This window comes from Hyla sarda, chromosome 8, assembly GCF_029499605.1.
Source record: "Hyla sarda isolate aHylSar1 chromosome 8, aHylSar1.hap1, whole genome shotgun sequence".
Classification (NCBI taxonomy): Eukaryota; Metazoa; Chordata; class Amphibia; order Anura; family Hylidae; genus Hyla; species Hyla sarda.
Window position 1 is genome coordinate 55,208,571 of NC_079196.1, and position 22,213 is coordinate 55,230,783.

The following is a 22,213-nucleotide window of genomic DNA, read 5'->3' on the forward strand; positions in this document are numbered from 1 at the left end:
TCTTTACCAAACTGGACTTAAGAGGTGCTTATAATCTTATCCGCATCAGGGAGGGGGACGAATGGAAAACTGCATTTAACACCAGAGATGGACACTTTGAGTATCTAGTCATGCCCTTTGGCCTGTGCAACGCCCCTGCCGTCTTCCAAGACTTTGTTAATGAAATTTTTCGTGATCTCTTATATTCCTGTGTTGTTGTGTATCTGGACGATATTCTGATTTTTTCTGCCAACTTAGAAGAACATTGCCAGCATGTCCGCATGGTTCTTCAGAGACTTCGAGACAATCAACTTTATGCCAAAATGGAGAAATGTCTGTTTGAATGTCAATCTCTTCCTTTCCTAGGATACTTGGTCTCTGGCCAGGGACTACAAATGGACCCAGATAAACTCTCTGCCGTCTTAGATTGGCCACGCCCCTCCGGACTCCGTGCTATCCAACGTTTTTTGGGGTTCGCCAATTATTACAGACAATTTATTCCACATTTTTCCACTATTGTGGCTCCTATCGTGGCTTTAACCAAGAAGAATGCCAATCCTAAGTCCTGGTCTCCCCAAGCGGAAGACGCATTTAAACGGCTCAAGTCTGCCTTTTCTTCTGCTCCCGTGCTCTCCAGACCTGACCCATCTAAACCCTTCCTATTGGAGGTTGATGCCTCCTCAGTGGGAGCTGGAGCGGTCCTTCTACAAAAAAATTCTTCCGGGCATGCTGTTACTTGTGGTCTTTTTTCTAGGACCTTCTCTCCGGCGGAGAGGAACTACTCCATCGGGGATCGAGAACTACTGGCCATTAAATTGGCACTTGAGGAATGGAGGCATCTGCTGGAGGGATCAAAATTTCCAGTTATCATTTACACCGATCACAAGAATCTCTCCTATCTCCAGTCTGCCCAACGGTTGAATCCTCGCCAGGCCAGGTGGTCGTTGTTCTTTGCCCGTTTTAACTTTGAAATTCATTTTCGCCCTGCCGACAAGAACATTAGGGCCGATGCTCTCTCTCGTTCCTCGGATGCCTCGGAAGTAGAGGTCTCTCCGCAACACATCATTCCTCCTGACTGTCTGATCTCCACTTCTCCAGTCTCCATCAGGCAAACTCCTCCAGGGAAGACCTTCGTTTCTCCACGCCAACGTCTCGGGATTCTCAAATGGGGTCACTTCTCCCACCTCGCAGGCCATACGGGCATCAAAAAGTCCTTGCAACTCATCTCTCGTTTCTATTGGTGGCCGACTCTGGAGACGGATGTTGTTGATTTTGTGCGGGCCTGTACTGTCTGTGCCCGGGATAAGACTCCTCGCCAGAAGCCTGCTGGTCTCCTTCATCCTCTGCCTGTCCCCGAACAGCCTTGGTCTCTGATTGGTATGGACTTTATTACAGACTTACCCCCATCCCGTGGCAACACTGTTGTTTGGGTGGTCGTTGATCGATTTTCCAAGATGGCACATTTTATTCCTCTTCCTGGTCTTCCTTCAGCGCCTCAGTTGGCAAAACAATTTTTTGTACACATTTTTCGTCTTCACGGTTTGCCCACGCAGATCGTCTCGGATAGAGGCGTCCAATTCGTGTCAAAATTCTGGAGGGCTCTCTGTAAACAACTCAAGATTAAATTAAACTTCTCTTCTGCTTATCATCCTCAATCCAATGGGCAAGTAGAAAGAATTAACCAGGTCCTGGGTGACTATTTACAGCATTTTGTTTCCTCCCGCCAGGATGACTGGGCAGATCTTCTACCATGGGCCGAATTCTCGTACAACTTCAGAGTCTCTGAATCTTCTGCTAAATCCCCATTTTTCGTGGTGTACGGCCGTCACCCTCTTCCCCCCCTCCCTACTCCCTTGCCCTCTGGTTTGCCCGCTGTGGATGAAGTGACTCGTGATCTTTCCACCATATGGAAAGAGACCCAAAATTCTCTTTTACAGGCTTCATCTCGCATGAAAAAGTTTGCCGATAAGAAAAGAAGAGCTTCCCCCATTTTTGCTCCCGGAGACAAGGTATGGCTCTCCGCTAAATATGTCCGCTTCCGTGTCCCCAGTTACAAACTGGGACCACGCTATCTTGGTCCTTTCAAAATCTTGTGCCAAATTAATCCTGTCTCTTACGAACTTCTTCTTCCTCCTTCTCTTCGTATTCCCAATGCCTTTCATGTCTCTCTCCTTAAACCACTCATCATCAACCGTTTCTCTCCCAAACTTGTTTCTCCCACTCCTGTTTCCGGTTCTTCTGACATCTTCTCCGTAAAGGAGATACTGGCCTCCAAGACGGTCAGAGGGAAAAAAAATTTTTTGGTTGATTGGGAGGGCTGTGGTCCTGAAGAGAGATCCTGGGAACCTGAGGACAACATCCTAGACAAAAGTCTGGTCCTCAGGTTCTCAGGCTCCAGGAAGAGGGGGAGACCCAAGGGGGGGGGTACTGTTACGCCGAGCGCTCCGGGTCCCCGCTCCTCCCCGGAGCGCTCGCAACATCCTCGCTACTGCAGCGCCCCGGTCAGATCTACTGACCGGGTGCGCTGCGATACCGCCCCCAGCCGGGATGCGATTCGCGATGCGGGTGGCGCCCGCTCGCGATGCGCACCCCGGCTCCCGTACCTGACTCGCTCTCCGTCGGTCCTGTCCCGGCGCGCGCGGCCCCGCTCCCTAGGGCGCGCGCGCGCCGGGTCTCTGCGATTTAAAGGGCCACTGCGCCACTGATTGGCGCAGTTGGTCTAATTAGTGTGTTCACCTGTGCACTCCCTATGTATACCTCACTTCCCCTGCACTCCCTCGCCGGATCTTGTTGCCATTGTGCCAGTGAAAGCGTTTCCTTGTGTGTTCCTAGCCTGTGTTCCAGACCTCCTGCCGTTGCCCCTGACTACGATCCTTGCTGCCTGCCCCGACCTTCTGCTACGTCCGACCTTGCTCTTGTCTACTCCCTTGTACCGCGCCTATCTTCAGCAGTCAGAGAGGTTGAGCCGTTGCTAGTGGATACGACCTGGTTACTACCGCCGCTGCAAGACCATCCCGCTTTGCGGCGGGCTCTGGTGAATACCAGTAGTAACTTAGAACCGGTCCACTAGCACGGTCCACGCCAATCCCTCTCTGGCACAGAGGATCCACCTCCTGCCAGCCGAATCGTGACACCAGTGTCAGAAAGCTGGGTTTGTGTCCGAGTTCTCGGGTCTTCTAGCAGGACAATGACCCCAAACATACGTCAAAAAGCACCCAGAAATGGATGGCAACAAAGTGCTGGAGAGTTCTGAAGTAGCCAGCAATGAGTCCAGATCTAAATCTCATTGAACACCTGTGGAGAGATCTTAAAATTGCTGTTGGGAAAAGGAGCCCTTCCAATAAGAGAGACCTGGAGCAGTTTGCAAAGGAAGATTGGTCCAACATTCCAGCTGAGAGGTGTAAGAAACTTATTGATGGTTATAGGAAGAGACTGATTTCAGTTATTTTTTCCAAAAGGTGTGCAACCAAATATTAAGTTAAGGGTGGCAATAATTTTGTCCAGACCACTTTTGGAGTTTGGTGTGACATTATGTCCAATTAGCTTTTTTTTCTCCCTTTTTTGGTTTAGTTCCAATACACACAAAGGGAATAAACGTGTATAGCAAAACATGTGTTACTGCAATCCTTTTCTGTTAGAAATAGTCAGTTTTCTTGAAAAATTTCAGGGGTGCCAACATTTACGGCCATGACTGTATATATATGTTTCTTATCAGCCACATTTCAAGGGGGTGGGGCTGAGATGCTCAAGTGCCATAGCCTAGCATGCCTCCTCTCTTGCCCTCACCTACAAAGACCTTCTGTTATTATCAGCTTATTTGACTTGGTGTCCCCCTTGGTTCTGCTGCTAATTTGTGCTGCTAGAGGTGGGCGCTAGACAGAATTAGTCTCCTACCCACACTGGCAGATGAAAATATACAATAAAACCTCTTTGAAAAAGTGGTTTCTGCAGGGGTGGTCTTTTCGAAGAAGATGGCCACTGTGCGCAATATATGGTAGACTAAAAATCTGTCACACAGAATGTTGTCTGGACGAGGGGGTGGTCTTCTCTGCCAAGCAGGGCAGAAATCTGTTTCTTTTGTCTGCTTTGCAGTGAAGAGAGGATCACTATAAAAGAAACCTGACTGTGGAGACTGAGCATGTGTGTCCTCCAGCATTAAGCTTATTAGATGGACATTCCTAATGTTATATACTTTGAAAACAATGTTGTGCAGTCCAATGTAAGTACAAGCCATGACTGTCACAAACATCTGATCTACAAGGGGCGCCAAGAGTCAGCCCTTCACTGATATAATGTTGATTGCCTTAGCAAGTGTTTCCCAACCAAGCATTCTTGTTGGGAAACACGGTCCGAAGCATAGATAAACCCCTTTAACCAGTCATAAGATACACTTTTTATCACAGTGTATTCATGCTTGTGTCCTACAGAGTTTCACTGACCTTGTGTAGTCACCTGCTTATGCATACCCATGCAGCTGTATTACAGATCCAATATCATCATAATAGCATTAAATGTGCAGCTGTACTTATTTCTTGTAAATAGCTTATAAGGCAACTATACAGTATATGAGAACTCCACATTGGGTAATCTCTTAGATTGGAATCACAGACAATTTTGGAGGGGATTTTTTTGCCAGTTGAACATGGGAGTGGATGCAAAAGAGAAGCATCAGCCTTTTCTTTTTAATTTTCCACTCTTTTCTTTTATAATTTAAATTATTGGTCTGTCCTTTATAATTTCCTTTCTTTTTTTCATAAACAGAGTTACTGCAGGGAATCCCTCTGTGTCTGGCCAATGGATTTGGCACATCGTGAAATATGGTGCATATATGTTATATGTGACACTACCCTAAGGCTGAATTCACACACTGTAAATCTCTGTTTTATGCTGACTCTAAAATGCGTCCATAATCAGTAAAAACTTGCCTACAATTTCATAGGATATCCACTCATAAAATACAAACCGAAAATTTTACGCTGTGTGAACGTACCCTTAGGAGGCTTTTCGAAGGCCATAACGGTATGTTCACACATGGTACATTTATTTCAGTAATTTTTCAACCACATATGCCAGAAGTTTGTTCCAACTTTCAATCCTTTTGATCTCCCTCCCCCCCCCCACTTATTTCAGATAGTGCTCCCTTGTTTTGTATTTTGTTTCTCATAAAAATCACCTCCTTACTGAACTTTATTTAAAGAGACACTGTTATTATGAAAAACTTTTTATATTATGTAGTACTACTGATGAGATTACTTTTATTTAAAAAAAAAAATCAATTTTACTAAAAAATAAAAATTGCCGCCAATAGGGGTCATCTATCTTTATGCAGACAGACTACTCTGTAATTTGCAGCATAATGGATACCGGCCGTGTGTTGGTATCCAGTATAGGAGATCACCATTGCACCACTACAGCCTTCAGCTTTTCCTAAACTACTCCATGATGAGAGTTGTAGTTTTGCAACAGCTGGAGGTACAATCTTTGTAAAACTATTTTAGAGCTGTGTCTTCTACAGCTGTGTGCCTCCAGCTCTTGCAGTGATTTGCAGACTGCCAGGCTGCTCCCAGACTCAGAGCAGATGAGTCATTACAGTGAGGGAGAGAGACGGACACGCCCCCTTCACAAGGCAAGATAACAAAGCAAGTGAGCAACATATAAATGCTATTTGTTAGGGGTATATAGGTCCTAGACACATAGAAATTATATGTACATGATCAGGATTATGTACTAAGTAACATCACTTTTTTTTTCTTTTGCACTATGCTTTAACTCTTAAGTGTAATAAGTATAATTAAGGTAACTTTTCAAGATAAGCTGTTGCGCATGTGTACTTGAGGAGTGGCACACATTTTGGCCATTCTCTAACTTGGAAATTACATGTTAACCAGTTTTCCCCTCTTAACCAGTTTTCCCCTCTCGTTAAGATATAATACTGTACTTCAGATATTGAGAAGTTATCCTAAGTTTGAGTTTAACATTACTTGATTCCTGGTGCATTAGGATATCATATCACAGATATGAGGAATATAAATCAGAGTTGGAAAACAACTCCATGCCAAAAAGCAAAGATTATATCGCTGTCACACAGTATTTATACATTACCTTTAATATATGGTACATAAAAACTTTGTTGAGTGCAGAAATAACCCTCCAAATAATAACACAAGAATAAAAAAAAGTTAGAATAGTAATAGTGATAGTAGTGCCCATTAATCGCCAGGCTATTTGCGAAATCGCCCCAGTGCGAACCAGTATGAAACTATAGGACTAGGGACCATACTCTGTGCTCCTCAACTGATTTCAGGGACAAACAGCAAGTAGCCAAACTCACCATATACATCATGTAAAATGAACATTTCCCTGTGTATTCCAATATCAGGTGATACAATGGGGCCAAAGACATCAATATAAGCCACCACATGTGATAATGGCCCAAGGTAAACACAAAAAGCATTAAAAGGCCATATAGATCATAATCCTCTGGCTCATAGTAGAGACAACTCACTACTGCCCAAAGCCTTTGACATAGATGCCATGATGTCTCCACACAATGCACACACAGAAGAAGGAATCATGTATTCCAATATTTCTATAGCACACCCTAAAAGTAGCAGTATTACATTATACAGCAGTACTGAGCTGTAAAAGCTCTGGTGTGAGATCTAACACCTGCTAAAAGCACCTGGAGCCTCTCGCTATGTTTCTCTCTGACTTTGTCTTTCTTCTGCCACCCTCCCCTATTCCCCTCTCAATAGACTTCTATGGACAGCTGTAACGTAATACTTGACTGAGCTGCTGAGAGCTTGATAAGTGGAAAAAGAGCCATTTTTCTCTAATAAGATATACAGTAACCCCCCGACATGCGATGGCCCGACATATGATCAAATCGACATACGATGGCCTCTCAGAGGCCATCACATGTCGATGTCGGCATCGACATACGATGCTTTTATATGTCGGGGCCATCGCATTAACTGCTATCCGATAGCGCAAAATGCTTGAGCTGCTGTCGGATAGCAGTTTAAGCATCCCGTACAGGTTTATTTACCTAGTAGAGCAATGGTCGGCACTATCTGAAAAGTGGTGGTGCACGAGGAAAAGAGTATTGTAATATAATAACGGAGGTCCCAGCACTCACCGATGCAAGCAAATGGTATTTATTGTATATCCTAGTCACAGGACGCGTTTCGGCACTTAGCCTTCCTCTGCTGTTTATTTACCTATCCCCTCTGCTCCGGGTCCACTTTGTGATCCTCCGGCGTCTTCTGCATCTTCTCCGGAGTCCAGGCCTCGCTTTCCGGCGTTGTTATTACGTCGCTGCGCATGCCGTGCCGGCGCAGCAGCGTAATAACGTCACCAGAAAGCGAGGCCCGGACCCCGGAGAAGATGCGGAAGAAGCCGGAGGATCCCGAAGAAGACGCCGGAGCAGCGGGACAGCATCGGGAGCCCCTGGGACAGCATCGGGAGCGGTGAGGACGCGGTCCGGAGCGGCGGGGACAGGTGAGTATTAAATGCACTTTTTACATTGCATGAATCCCTCAACATACGATGGATCCGGCAAACGATGGGTCGTTTGGAACAAATTACCATCCTATGTTGAGGGACCACTGTATTACAAATTGTTCCCATTAATAGAAAATTGTAATTGGTCCAAAATCAGGCATTGATGAGACATTATTGTGTTAAGTGAGACATCGTCTTTAAAGAAGATCTAAGCTTAACCTTCCTTAAATGACATTTTATCCCTTTTGACAATAGACTTTCCGAAATGATCAATGAGTGGGCTTTATCTTTACATTTATCACCTATCCACAGAGAGGGTGATAAATGTATGAGCACTGGGCTATCTTTATCAGTCCGATAGACTTTGAATGGAGCAGTAGTCATATGCTCGATCGTCGCTCTACTCAAACTCCTCATACTGCATTAATGTGAGGAAGAACAGGGGGCTTAGGAATCCTGTTCCAGACATCAGTGGTGATCCCAGCCATAGACTCCCCCAGTGACTAGACATGTATTACCTATCTCATACATTTATAAATTTGTTTATTTTAGCTACAGTTTTCAGCATTTATACTATACAACAAATAATGCAAAATTTTTCACAATATGAATTTTAAATGAAAAACTGTCAATACCCACTACATTTTTATTATCACTTTCCCAACTAAATGATCTCATAATCCAGGGTCTCATCTGTAAAACATACAGGGTTGGGGCATGGCTGAGTTGTCTAATATGGTGTTCTGCTAGGTTTGGGATTTTGCTTGTTGCACTAATAAGTATTTTATAAACCTGATATATCAGCAGAAAAATTGAAAATATGTTGAAAGTTCCAGATGGGGTCAGTAATAAAACAGTGACAAAAAGTGGAATCATCTAGAAGAAGTGGAAGGTTAATTGTACAAATTTACTGAGAACTGCAAAAGGCAACCAGCTGTTAAATGTCTACCATGGCTATGTCTACAAGCAGCAATGTATATAATACAGAAGGGGCACCATAACAAGTAGTAAAATAGAGTCCTCTGCTAAAGCTCAGGCTACCAAATCCTACATCCTGAGACTGCAAGAATGCCTAGTATTGTTATCCAATAGATTCCATTGTTAGAAGAAGAATAGACATTACCTCTTGGCTCTTCTCCAGGCTTCACAAGGTTTATGAAGCCCACAGAAGAGAGAGATAGAGATAGCATTGACTTTGTGATGGTATGTATAACCCAATCTATGTAGAGTTTTCTGCTACCCAGTTAAGGGGTTATTTTCAGGCAAACGTTGATGCCAGTTGAGAGAAAAAAAAAGGAAGTTAAGCTTGAAGGAGTTGTCTAATTTCATCTCTGCTCACCTACAGCTGTCTGCTCACTCTCCCAGGATTGCTGGTGGACGAGGTTGGTTCATTTGGTCATTTGCTTCTTTGTCTGACAGCATCTAAGCTAAAGCACTATGCTTGCAGACATGATGAAAGGGCTGAGGTAAAGCCAAGTAGGAAGCCTGATGTGTGCTCAGGAGGTCAGGACTGGAAATAATGTCACCACGGCTTCCAAAGCAGAGCTGGTGGTCAGGAACCATGACTACCGGCTGTGAACAATAAGGAAAATAAGAGATATCTACAAAACCAGGCAATCATAACATGATAAAGGAGATAGGAATACCTCTTTAAAGAGATACTCCGGCAGTAAGCTTTTCCAGACAAACATGCCCAAGCTGTGGGTTTAAAAAAATAAACATGTACTGTACATACCTCCCTACACTCCTCCCCTGGCTTGGCATCACTGCTCCATGTCCTAGTATGTTCCTCTTGCTGGTGTTGGGGGGGTCGATCCATTAAAGTGCCTCTCAGCCAATCTCCGACTGAGGTGAGATCTTGTTGTGGCCAGTGATTGCCATTGACCTCCAGTCTCAGCCAAGCTCTTCAGTGCTTAAGGTTAATGTGTCACAGTGCCAGCCAGTCGAGAGCTGTAGCTTTGTCCCGCTTCAGCCATTGACCGGTGCTGAGCGATCAATGCTACTAATCTAATCACTGGACGTAGCTGTGTCCCACCTTAACCAGTGATTGGCTAAGCGACGCCATGACGAATCGACGGATCATAAATTGAAAACCGAGCAACAGTATGTAATGGTCTCATTTTTTATTAGATGTAAATTGTGAGAGAACAAACGCAAATAAGCACAAATGTATGGCACAAAAAACATCTGTGGAGAAACCTAGCAGTGCCTTTTTTTCTGCAGCACCCCCACAGTAGAACTGAAGTATTACATAAAAATTGTTACGCCGAGCGCTCCGGGTCCCCGCTCCTCCCCGGAGCGCTCGCTTCACTCCCTCCGCTGCAGCGCTCCGGTCACGTCCTCTGACCCGGGGCGCTGCGATCCTGCTGCCAGCCGGGATGCGATTCGCGATGCGGGTAGCGCCCGCTCGCGATGCGCACCCCGGCTCCCCTACCTGACTCGCTCCCCGTCTGTTCTGTCCCGGCGCGCGCGGCCCCGCTCCCTAGGGCGCGCGCGCGCCGGGTCTCTGCGATTTAAAGGGCCACTGCGCCGCTGATTGGCGCAGTGGTTCCAATTAGGGTTTTCACCTGTGCACTTCCCTATATTACCTCACTTCCCTTGCACTCCCTTGCCGGATCTTGTTGCCTTAGTGCCAGTGAAAGCGTTCCTTGTGTGTTCCTTGCCAGTGTTTCCAGACCTTCTGCCGTTGCCCCTGACTACGATCCTTGCTGCCTGCCCCGACCTTCTGCTACGTCCGACCTTGCTTCTGCCTACTCCCTTGTACCGCGCCTATCTTCAGCAGCCAGAGAGGTGAGCCGTTGCTAGTGGATACGACCTGGTCACTACCGCCGCAGCAAGACCATCCCGCTTTGCGGCGGGCTCTGGTGAAAACCAGTAGTGGCTTAGAACCGGTCCACTAGCACGGTCCACGCCAATCCCTCTCTGGCACAGAGGGTCCACTACCTGCCAGCCGGCATCGTGACAGTAGATCCGGCCATGGATCCCGCTGAAGTTCCTCTGCCAGTTGTCGCTGACCTCACCACGGTGGTCGCCCAGCAGTCACAACAGATAGCGCAACAAGGCCAACAGCTGTCTCAACTGACCGTTATGCTACAACAGTTGCTACCACAGCTTCAGCAGTCATCTCCTCCGCCAGCTCCTGCACCTCCTCCGCAGCGAGTGGCCGCTCCTGGGATACGCTTATCCTTGCCGGATAAATTTGATGGGGACTCTAAGTTTTGCCGTGGCTTTCTTTCCCAATGTTCCCTGCATCTGGAGATGATGTCGGACCTGTTTCCCACTGAAAGGTCTAAGGTGGCTTTCGTAGTCAGTCTTCTGTCCGGAAAAGCCCTGTCATGGGCCACACCGCTCTGGGACCGCAATGACCCCGTCACTGCCTCTGTACACTCCTTCTTCTCGGAAATCCGAAGTGTCTTTGAGGAACCTGCCCGAGCCTCTTCTGCTGAGACTGCCCTGTTGAACCTGGTCCAGGGTAATTCTTCCGTTGGCGAGTATGCCGTACAATTCCGTACACTTGCTTCAGAATTGTCCTGGAATAATGAGGCCCTCTGCGCGACCTTCAAAAAAGGCCTATCCAGCAACATTAAAGATGTTCTGGCCGCACGAGAAATTCCTGCTAATCTACATGAACTTATTCACCTAGCCACTCGCATTGACATGCGTTTTTCTGAAAGGCGTCAGGAACTCCGCCAAGATATGGACTCTGTTCGCACGAGGCGTTTCGTCTCCTCGGCTCCTCTCTCCTCTGGTCTCCTGCAATCTGTTCCTGTGCCTCCCGCCGTGGAGGCTATGCAGGTCGACCGCTCTCGCCTGACACCTCAAGAGAGGACACGACGCCGTATGGAGAACCTCTGCCTGTACTGTGCTAGTACCGAACACTTCCTGAGGGATTGTCCTATCCGTCCTCCCCGCCTGGAAAGACGTACGCGGACTCCGCACAAAGGTGAGACAGTCCTTGATGTCTACTCTGCTTCTCCACGTCTTACTGTGCCTGTGCGGATGTCTGCCTCTGCCTTCTCCTTCTCTACAGTGGCCTTCTTGGACTCTGGATCTGCAGGAAATTTTATTTTGGCCTCTCTCGTCAACAGGTTCAACATCCCAGTGACCAGTCTCGCCAGACCCCTCTACATCAATTGTGTAAATAATGAAAGATTGGACTGTACCATACGTTTCCGCACGGAGCCCCTTCTTATGAGCATCGGATCTCATCATGAGAGGATTGAACTTTTGGTCCTTCCCAATTGCACCTCGGAGATTCTCCTTGGACTTCCCTGGCTTCAACTTCATTCCCCAACCCTGGATTGGTCCACTGGGGAGATCAAGAGTTGGGGGTCCTCTTGTTCCAAGAACTGTCTAAAACCGGTTCCCAGTAACCCTTGCCGTAACTCTGTGGTTCCTCCAGTAACCGGTCTCCCTAAGGCCTATATGGACTTCGCGGATGTTTTCTGCAAAAAACAAGCTGAGACTCTACCTCCTCACAGGCCTTATGATTGCCCTATCGACCTCCTCCCGGGTACTACTCCACCCCGGGGCAGAATTTATCCTCTCTCTGCCCCAGAGACTCTTGCCATGTCCGAATACGTCCAGGAGAATCTAAAAAAGGGCTTTATCCGTAAATCCTCCTCTCCTGCCGGAGCCGGATTTTTCTTTGTGTCCAAAAAAGATGGCTCCCTACGTCCTTGCATTGACTACCGCGGTCTTAATAAAATCACGGTTAAGAACCGCTACCCCTTACCCCTCATCTCTGAACTCTTTGATCGCCTCCAAGGTGCCCACATCTTCACTAAATTGGACTTAAGAGGCGCCTATAACCTCATCCGCATCAGAGAGGGGGACGAGTGGAAAACGGCATTTAACACCAGAGATGGACACTTTGAGTATCTGGTCATGCCCTTTGGACTGTGCAATGCCCCTGCCGTCTTCCAAGACTTTGTCAATGAAATTTTTCGTGATCTGTTATACTCCTGTGTTGTGGTATATCTGGACGATATCCTAATTTTTTCTGCCAATCTAGAAGAACACCGCCAACATGTCCGTATGGTTCTTCAGAGACTTCGTGACAACCAACTCTATGCCAAAATTGAGAAATGTCTGTTTGAATGCCAATCTCTTCCTTTTCTAGGATATTTGGTCTCTGGCCAGGGACTACAGATGGATCCAGACAAACTCTCTGCCGTCTTAAATTGGCCACGCCCCTCCGGACTCCGTGCTATCCAACGCTTTTTGGGGTTCGCCAATTATTACAGGCAATTTATTCCACATTTTTCTACCATTGTGGCTCCTATCGTGGCTTTAACCAAAAAAAATGCTGATCCCAAGTCCTGGCCTCCTCAAGCAGAAGACTCCTTTAAACGACTCAAGTCTGCCTTTTCTTCGGCTCCCGTGCTCTCCAGACCTGACCCTTCCAAACCCTTCCTATTGGAGGTTGATGCCTCCTCAGTAGGAGCTGGAGCTGTTCTTCTACAAAAAAATTCTTCCGGGCATGCTGTCACTTGTGGTTTTTTCTCTAGGACCTTCTCTCCAGCGGAGAGGAACTACTCCATCGGGGATCGAGAGCTTCTAGCCATTAAATTAGCACTTGAGGAATGGAGGCATCTGCTGGAGGGATCAAGATTTCCTGTTATTATCTACACCGACCACAAGAACCTCTCCTACCTCCAGTCGGCCCAACGGCTGAATCCTCGCCAGGCCCGGTGGTCTCTGTTCTTTGCCCGATTTAATTTTGAGATTCACTTTCGTCCTGCCGATAAGAACATTAGGGCCGATGCTCTCTCTCGTTCCTCGGATGCCTCAGAAGTTGATCTCCCTCCGCAACACATCATTCCACCTGACTGCCTGATCTCCACTTCTCCTGCCTCCATCAGGCAGACTCCTCCAGGAAAGACCTTTGTTTCTCCACGCCAACGCCTCGGAATCCTCAAATGGGGTCACTCCTCCCATCTCGCAGGTCATGCGGGCATCAAGAAATCTGTGCAACTCATCTCCCGCTTCTATTGGTGGCCGACTCTGGAGACGGATGTTGGGGACTTTGTGCGAGCCTGCACTATCTGTGCCCGGGATAAGACTCCTCGCCAGAAGCCCGCTGGTTTTCTTCATCCTCTGCCTGTCCCCGAACAGCCTTGGTCTCTGATTGGTATGGATTTTATTACTGATTTACCCCCTTCCCGTGGCAACACCGTTATTTGGGTGGTCGTTGATCGATTCTCCAAAATGGCACATTTCATCCCTCTTCCTGGTCTTCCTTCTGCGCCTCAGTTGGCTAAACAATTTTTTGTACACATTTTTCGTCTTCACGGGTTGCCTACGCAGATTGTCTCGGATAGAGGGGTCCAATTCGTGTCTAAATTCTGGAGAGCTCTCTGTAAACAACTCAAGATTAAATTAAATTTTTCCTCTGCATATCATCCCCAGTCCAATGGACAAGTAGAAAGAATTAACCAGATCCTGGGTGATTATTTGCGACATTTTGTTTCCTCCCGCCAGGATGACTGGGCAGATCTCCTTCCATGGGCCGAATTCTCGTATAACTTCAGGGTCTCTGAATCTTCCTCCAAATCCCCATTTTTCGTGGTGTACGGCCGTCACCCTCTTCCCCCCCTCCCTACCCCCTTGCCCTCTGGTCTGCCCGCTGTGGATGAAATTTCTCGTGACCTTTCCATTATATGGAGAGAGACCCAAAATTCTCTCTTACAGGCTTCTTCACGCATGAAGAGGTTCGCGGATAAGAAAAGAAGAGCTCCCCCCGTTTTTTCCCCTGGAGACAAGGTATGGCTCTCCGCTAAATATGTCCGCTTCCGTGTCCCTAGCTACAAGTTGGGACCACGCTATCTTGGTCCTTTCAAAATTTTGTGTCAAATTAATCCTGTCTCTTATAAACTTCTTCTTCCTCCTTCTCTTCGTATCCCTAATGCCTTTCACGTCTCTCTTCTCAAACCACTCATCCTCAACCGTTTTTCTCCCAAATCTGTTCCTCCCACTCCTGTTTCCGGCTCCTCGGACGTCTTCTCTGTCAAGGAGATTTTGGCTGCCAAAAAGGTCAGAGGGAAAAATTTTTTTTTAGTAGACTGGGAGGGTTGTGGTCCTGAAGAGAGATCCTGGGAACCTGAGGACAACATCCTTGACAAAAGTCTGCTCCTCAGGTTCTCAGGCTCCAAGAAGAGGGGGAGACCCAAGGGGGGGGGTACTGTTACGCCGAGCGCTCCGGGTCCCCGCTCCTCCCCGGAGCGCTCGCTTCACTCCCTCCGCTGCAGCGCTCCGGTCACGTCCTCTGACCCGGGGCGCTGCGATCCTGCTGCCAGCCGGGATGCGATTCGCGATGCGGGTAGCGCCCGCTCGCGATGCGCACCCCGGCTCCCCTACCTGACTCGCTCCCCGTCTGTTCTGTCCCGGCGCGCGCGGCCCCGCTCCCTAGGGCGCGCGCGCGCCGGGTCTCTGCGATTTAAAGGGCCACTGCGCCGCTGATTGGCGCAGTGGTTCCAATTAGGGTTTTCACCTGTGCACTTCCCTATATTACCTCACTTCCCTTGCACTCCCTTGCCGGATCTTGTTGCCTTAGTGCCAGTGAAAGCGTTCCTTGTGTGTTCCTTGCCAGTGTTTCCAGACCTTCTGCCGTTGCCCCTGACTACGATCCTTGCTGCCTGCCCCGACCTTCTGCTACGTCCGACCTTGCTTCTGCCTACTCCCTTGTACCGCGCCTATCTTCAGCAGCCAGAGAGGTGAGCCGTTGCTAGTGGATACGACCTGGTCACTACCGCCGCAGCAAGACCATCCCGCTTTGCGGCGGGCTCTGGTGAAAACCAGTAGTGGCTTAGAACCGGTCCACTAGCACGGTCCACGCCAATCCCTCTCTGGCACAGAGGGTCCACTACCTGCCAGCCGGCATCGTGACAAAAATGATTTAAATCAAGGGGCATTCTGTGTAAGGCACAAGAGTGCAGGGTCACCAAGAACTGGAGATAGTATTTTTAGCTGCTCCTTTTTCTGGCTAATGAATGCTTCCGGAATCGGGCCTCTTCTATTAGCTCAGAGATCTCTAAAAGCTATTCGAAATAAGTTTTCTAAACCAGTTCATTAAAGCTGGCCTACACATGAGTGGACCGGATGTTTAAATAAGAGGTTTGTGATATACAAACTATAATCACTAAAATGGTTTTGCTGCCAGGTTGACTCAGTACTGAAAAGTCCACTCCAAAACCTTTCCCCTAGCCTTCCAGCATAAATAGAATAATTACTCTAAAACGTCAGCAGACATACAAAATTGGACTTGGCATTACAATTACCAGGCTGGCATTTTCAGCATTAAGGTTATAAATAAGGTCTCTTAATGCCTTAAATTAAAAAGGGAAGAATTAAAAATGAAAATCAAAGCAAAGCATCACATTTGGCGTAATGGTAAGGATGATGTCAGGGGAACTATATTAATAGAAATTCACTAATATAGTGTTTTTTTTTTTTTTACCAGAAATGTTACATTTGCAAGTAGTGGTGATCTGATGAAACCCCTTCATGGCTGGGAAGAAATTCCAAGTACTGAATCAGTAAGATAGAGACTCTTGTGGCACCCTCCATTCTGCCAATGTTATACAGATACATGCATGCGGGCAACATTGCCTACAGGAAATATAGATAGACTAGGCTTGTGGGTTTTACAATAGAGTCAAAGCAGTGGCAGAGAATCCATGTTCATGTCCATGTCAGCATTGAAAAAATCTGATATTGCTCTTGGTTGTAAAGAAAGCAATCTAGGTATTATCATTATATAAGGAGAAAAAGTACCCTAATATAGTCTTTAAAAATTGCAATAAATAAGAGCTTGACTGTATGTCATAAATAGATGATAAGAGATCATAAAACACCTATATGGACATGAAGGGATCTGTATTTTTGCCATTTTTGTACAAAACGCTTAATTCCCTTCCTTGGCCATTCCAGGTTTCAGTGTGGTCCAGATCTGCAAAGGTGCTTAATACAGCTAAATACACGACTTTAAAATTAGATGTATCTCACTCTGCATGCTGATGCTGTGAGGAACCTGACCCTCTGAATCCTGAAAAGTGCAGTCTCAAAAATGGGATATTGTGACCATTGTGCGTAACACATTTGTTGGGTGGCTGGAAATACGCCACCTGTATAGACCGGGACTCCGTCTGCATAGTTAGCACTGGAGAAGCAGTTAGTTTGTTTTATTCATGCCTGAGTGGGAAGGCTGTATTTTGTTTGTTTGCTAAAAAATTAAAACATGACAACCTCTGTTTAAATGTTACTTCCATGTCCCTGTTTCTGACTGCTATTTACCCCTTTTTGCCTGGCTCTACATGACTAATCTCCCAAACGTACATTGTTCCATTTAAAGGTTTACTCCGCTGGAAATTTTTTATTTTTTTTTAAATCAACTGGTGCCAGAAAGTTAAACAGATTTGTAAATTATCCACAAACACAGCAGAAAAGGGGAGAGCACTCTTAGGAACAATATCACCTTATATCAGTAGAACAGTCCTCAGTGACCTGTGTCAGTGTCTCCTGCGGGGTGCACATACAATAGTATGAAGTATCCAAAGTAAATACAAAAAGGGGCACGTACGTGCACTCACCGCAAAGTAGAGACAAACAGATGTGAAGGTCCGGTAACGGGGTGCCAGGTCTCGGCATCGGCGCTGGCGTGTGGCGCTCGGAGCGCCACACGCCAGCGCCGATGCCGAGACCCGGCACCCCGTTACCGGACCTTCACATGTGATTGTCACCGCAAAGTAGAGACAATCAGATGTGAAGGTCCGGTAACGGGGTGTCGGGTCTCGGCATCGGCACTGGCATGTGGCACTCGGAGCGCCACACGCCAGCGCCGGTGCCGAGACCCGGCACCCCGTTACCGGACCTTCACATGTGATTGTCACCGCAAAGTAGAGACAATCAGATGTGAAGGTCCGGTAACGGGGTGCCGGGTCTCGGCATCGGCGCTGGCCCAGTGCCGATGCCGAGACCCGGCACCCCTTTACCAGACCTTCACATCTGATTGTCTCTACTTTGCGGTGAGTGCTCATACGTGCCCCTTTTTGTATTTAGATTTGTAAATTACTTCTATTTAAAGATCTTAATCCCTCTGGTATTTATCAGCTGCTGTATACTACACAGTGTGACCGCAGTGTTCTCTGCTGACACCTCTGTCCATTTTAGGAACTCTCCAGAGTAGAAGCAAATCCCCATAGCAAACCTATCCTGCTCTGGACAGTTCCTAAAATGCACAGAGGTGTCAGCAGACAGCACTGTGGTCAGACAGAAAAGAAATTTGAAAAAAAGAAAGAACTTCCTCTGTAGTATACAGCACCTGATAAGTACTGGAAGGATTAAGATTTTTAAATAGAAGAAATTTACAAATCTGTTTAACTTTCTGGCACCAGTTGATTTAAAAGAAAATGTACCCCTTTAACTCTATCTACAACAGGCATACCATCATTGTATAACTTACTTTTTACTATACAAAAAAAAAAAAACTTTACTGACACCCGTATATAGTTGATCAACTGAGCAAGTGACCATTAAGTAAATGAAAGGGGTACTCTGCCCAGAGACATCTTATCCCCTATCCAAAGGATCGAGGGCACGTGTGCCGCTTCCGGCATTCTAAACAGTATATTTAGATGCTGGGTTTCCATGGTGATAAGATGTCTCTGGGCAGAGTACCCCTTTAAGGGGCTGTAACTCATGTTATCTCTGTGTATGTGCTTGTCCCTTGTTGACATATTTTTGTATAATCTACGTAAAATCTACTTTGGTGACTCTGGTACCACAAGACCTATGAATGTGATTGCATATGTGTAAAATACGCTGCAAGGTTTTAATATGCAGATAAGTCTGATTCATTCTCCTGTCACCGACCATGGAACTGTTTGAGATGTTTTTTTTTTTTCATGACTTTGGCTTTGAAGTCTTTATTGTACTTTGAAGGTAGCATAGTGGAGGTGTCACTGACAACTCCTTTCTGGATCTTTCATTTCATTAACGCTTTTGTGCTCGGAATAAAAGACTCATGTGGCCAGTTCGGAGAATAGATTTGCGCTGTATCATAGGAGAACACAAATAGTCTTTACCTGCTGTTACATAGACATGGCTGAAAAGCGGACTCAAAGAGTCAGCGCTGTGCATTGTGGAAAATCTGCAGGACTACATGTATATACCACACAATATACTTATGTTGTTATGAGGTGGAAACCAACAAATGGCAGCTGATTGGATTAAATTTACTCACAATCACAGAATGAGGGCCATACTTACTGCTACAATGCAGGTGGAAAACCTGTTCCCAGCAGGATGCAGACAAGACACAATGCTATATGGGGGAGGTTGCACAGGTGCAACATACTGAACAGTTACTCACATGCCTACTATTCATGGGGAGGGGGGGGGGCTGTTTCATACTATACTTTGTTAGCTTTTGGTTAGTGAAGTGCACCATGCTGGCTTGAGGCCAATTGATGTGTAGCTATCCATCAGTGTTTTGCACCTCTGCACCTCCCTCATATATTTTTGCCTGTTTGCATTGTGCTGGGAACTGGCTTTAAAGGGGTACTCCACCCCTAGACATCTTATCCCCTATCCAAATGATAGGGGATAAGATGTCTGATCGCGGGGGTCCCGCCGCTGGGGACCCCCGCAATATAGCACGCAGCACCCACCTGTTACTGCTCCGGAAGTGCTGGAGGCTCTTTCTGCCGACCACAGGGACGGAAGATCGTGACGTCACGACTCCGCCTCCGTGTGATGTCATGCCCCTCCCCCTCGATGTAAGTCTATGGGAGGGGGCGTGACAGATGTCTATGGGAGGGGGCGATCATTTAGAATGTTTTCTTTACCTATGTTATGCACTGTTTTAAGAGGTTATCTCAAGATTATAACTTATCTCCTGTGGGTAGGGGATAAGGGATCGTTGGCCCCCGACCAATCAGGTACTATTCCTTTATACACAGGATCACTGATAAAACATAATCTAGGAATAATCTCTTTAAGTGGAGTTGGAGTTGAGTAAAAGATCAAATTTGGAGTTGGGAAATAGAAAGTATAAACATAAGTTGTCTTCTATCTACTGGTGATAAATGCTACACAGGTGGAGTCCAGCCATTGAGGCCCATACCTGTTGTCAGTAAGGGGGACCTTTTTTTTTTTGGTCCCTTTTTGCTATGCTGCATAACCACAACTATGAGAAATTTAAATAAAACTGTGTGAGTCTTGGAATGGAGCAGCAGCCTTCTTGCTGGAGCACAACTTCATTGTAAAGCCACCTTGTTGCGGTTATTCTTGCAAGTGAAGAAAATGAGAACCAGGGTCCCCCATTATGGTGATCAGTGGGTATCCCAGAAATCGGCCCCAGCATTTTATGTGTGTCTAGTGGATAGGTAAAAAATGCTTCAGGAACCAATCCAATTAAAGCACCTTTGCAGCAATTACAGACTCCAGTCTTCTTGGGGATGATGCCACAAGGTTTGCACACTTGGATATTCTGCCATGCATCTCTGAAGATCCTCTCAAGCTTCTTGTGGTTCGATGGGAATCGTCGGTGGAAGCATTTTTCAGGTCTCTACAGAGATATTCCATTAGCCCAGAGCCCTGGATCAGGATATTATAAGGAATATGGGGGAGATTTATCAAAACCAGTGCAGAGAAAAAGTTGCCCAGTTGCCCATAGCAACCAATCAGATCTTTTCTTAAATTTTTCACAGGCCTTCCTAAAAATGAAAGAAGCGATCTGATTGGTTGCTATGGGCAACTGGGCAGCTTTTCCTCTGGACAGGTTTCGATAAATCTCCCCCTATGTCTTTACTTTGCTCCATTCATGCTTTACTTTAGGGATACGATGGTGCAGGTGATCAACAGCACCTGGTTTCCTCCAGGCATGAGGCTTAGAACGGAGGCCAAAAAGTTTAATCTTGGATTCATCAGATCAGAAAATCTTATTTAAGTGCTTTAATATAAACTTTAGGCGGTCATGTATCTTCTACTAAGTCCACTAAAGTCTGGACTGGTGAAGTTTCTCCCATCAGCACACAGATCTTTGGAGCTCAGCCAGAGTGACTATTGGGCTCTTAGCCACCTCTCTTACCAAGACTCTTCAGGTCTATGAAGAGTCCTGGTTTTTCTAAACTTCTTTCATGTAAGAATTACTGAGACCCCTGTGTGCTTGAGAATTTCAGTGCAGCAGTAACTTTTTTGTACCCTTTTCTAGATCTCTGTCTCCACACAATCCTGCCCCTGAGGTCTACAGTCAGTTCTGGCTTAGTTTTTGCTCTGAAAAATATTGTCAAATATTGTGAGACTTTATATAGGCATGGCTGTGCCTTCTCAAATCTTGTCCAATCAGCTGAATATACCTCCGGTGACTCAAAACAATATGTAGAAACATCTCTGAGAGATAAACCATAGCAAAGGATTTGAATACAAGGATTTGAATTAAAATCTTTGTTTTTGGGTGTCTGCATTATAAGGACTGAATATCCTGTACATAGAATCCCTTTCATATGATATTACCTTCTGTCATCGTATTGCCTATAGTCTGTACAATTATCGTGGTAGCTGTCCATAGTGCTGACCTCAAAATAAGCTTGTTTGGCTGAACAGAAGAAAATGAACATAGACTCTATCTATTCCTCTGTATTGACATGTAGTGGAAGAATCAGTAAAAATGCGGGATAGACTGAGTGGAACTGACATAGGTGATATATAATATACCATTTCTGGGAACACACATGTCTACGGAGGCAGAATGTGTTAGGCCACAAGAGAAAAGTAGAGGCACAGCTTGCCAATGAATAGCTTGTGCCTAATGTGTTGTGACAATTCTGTAAAGATCACCTTTCCTTTGTCCGTAAAGTGACAAATGGGCTACCAGTTTTGTCTAATTGACCATCCATGTTGTTCAGCTTGGGTTCCTCTTTTGCAAATGCAACTATAACAGGAAAGTGGCTTAAACTTTTTACTCAGCCAGCAAAGTTTGTGTTCGATTGTTGTGTCAGTCTGCACGGCATGCCTCTGGGCTCTACTGATATAGATTTCCCTAATGGTTGAAGCATATGGGAATTGAATAAGTGAACGCAATTCTATTTTAATAATGTGAGGGCACAGCTGGATCGGGCACTTTTGGGATGCCGCAGACTTCATTTCTCACCCTTAATAGATAAATGAGACACAGGTCCCTTTTGTTATGTTTATATGCAAAAAATAATAATCTAAGAATAAATATAAGGGCTTCTTTCATCATCAATGCACCCTTAAATTGAATTGCATGATATATGGAAGGAGAAGGTTCAGTTTCATAATCTTATCTAACACACGGTTAGAAAGTTATCTTTTTGCTGGTAATATCTTGCGTTTCCTAAGAGCCCAATCCTTGTGTGATCTCCGTGCACAGTCAGCGTAGGGGGAGAAAATCCAGATTGGAAGTGTTAAATTGAAGAGAAATGCGATATTGTTCTGCCCGAGACAATAGGAAAAGGATGAAGACGGTTTTAAGGAGAAATGTCATGAGAAGATAACATAAAACAGCACAACAGATCTCGGCACAGCTTCCTTCACTATAGTATTTGGTGGCATACTGTTCACATTATAGATTCAGTCCTGGTCATACCATACATATTCAGTGATCAATGTCTAATAGGCAACAGTTAACTTAAAGCAACAACTTCCAAAACATAGAAAAGACGGAGCACTCACCGTATGTGAATACATAAACAGAGTCTTCTTTATT

The 22,213-nt window shown here is 46.0% G+C and overlaps 1 protein-coding gene across 10 annotated transcripts in view; it reads left to right on the plus strand.

Moving 5' to 3' along the window:
- The window catches only part of RAPGEF4 (Rap guanine nucleotide exchange factor 4), a 467,767-nt gene that overhangs the window by 187,831 nt on the left and 257,723 nt on the right, over nt 1-22,213 (plus strand). For 2 of the 10 annotated variants that reach the window (XM_056536339.1, XM_056536338.1), the window contains exon 3: nt 15,944-16,019. The exons of the other annotated variants lie outside the window; for them this stretch is intronic. In XM_056536339.1, the coding sequence (XP_056392314.1) occupies nt 15,944-16,019 (76 nt within the window). The remainder of the gene's footprint in view (nt 1-15,943; nt 16,020-22,213) is intronic. 10 annotated transcript variants of the gene reach the window in all.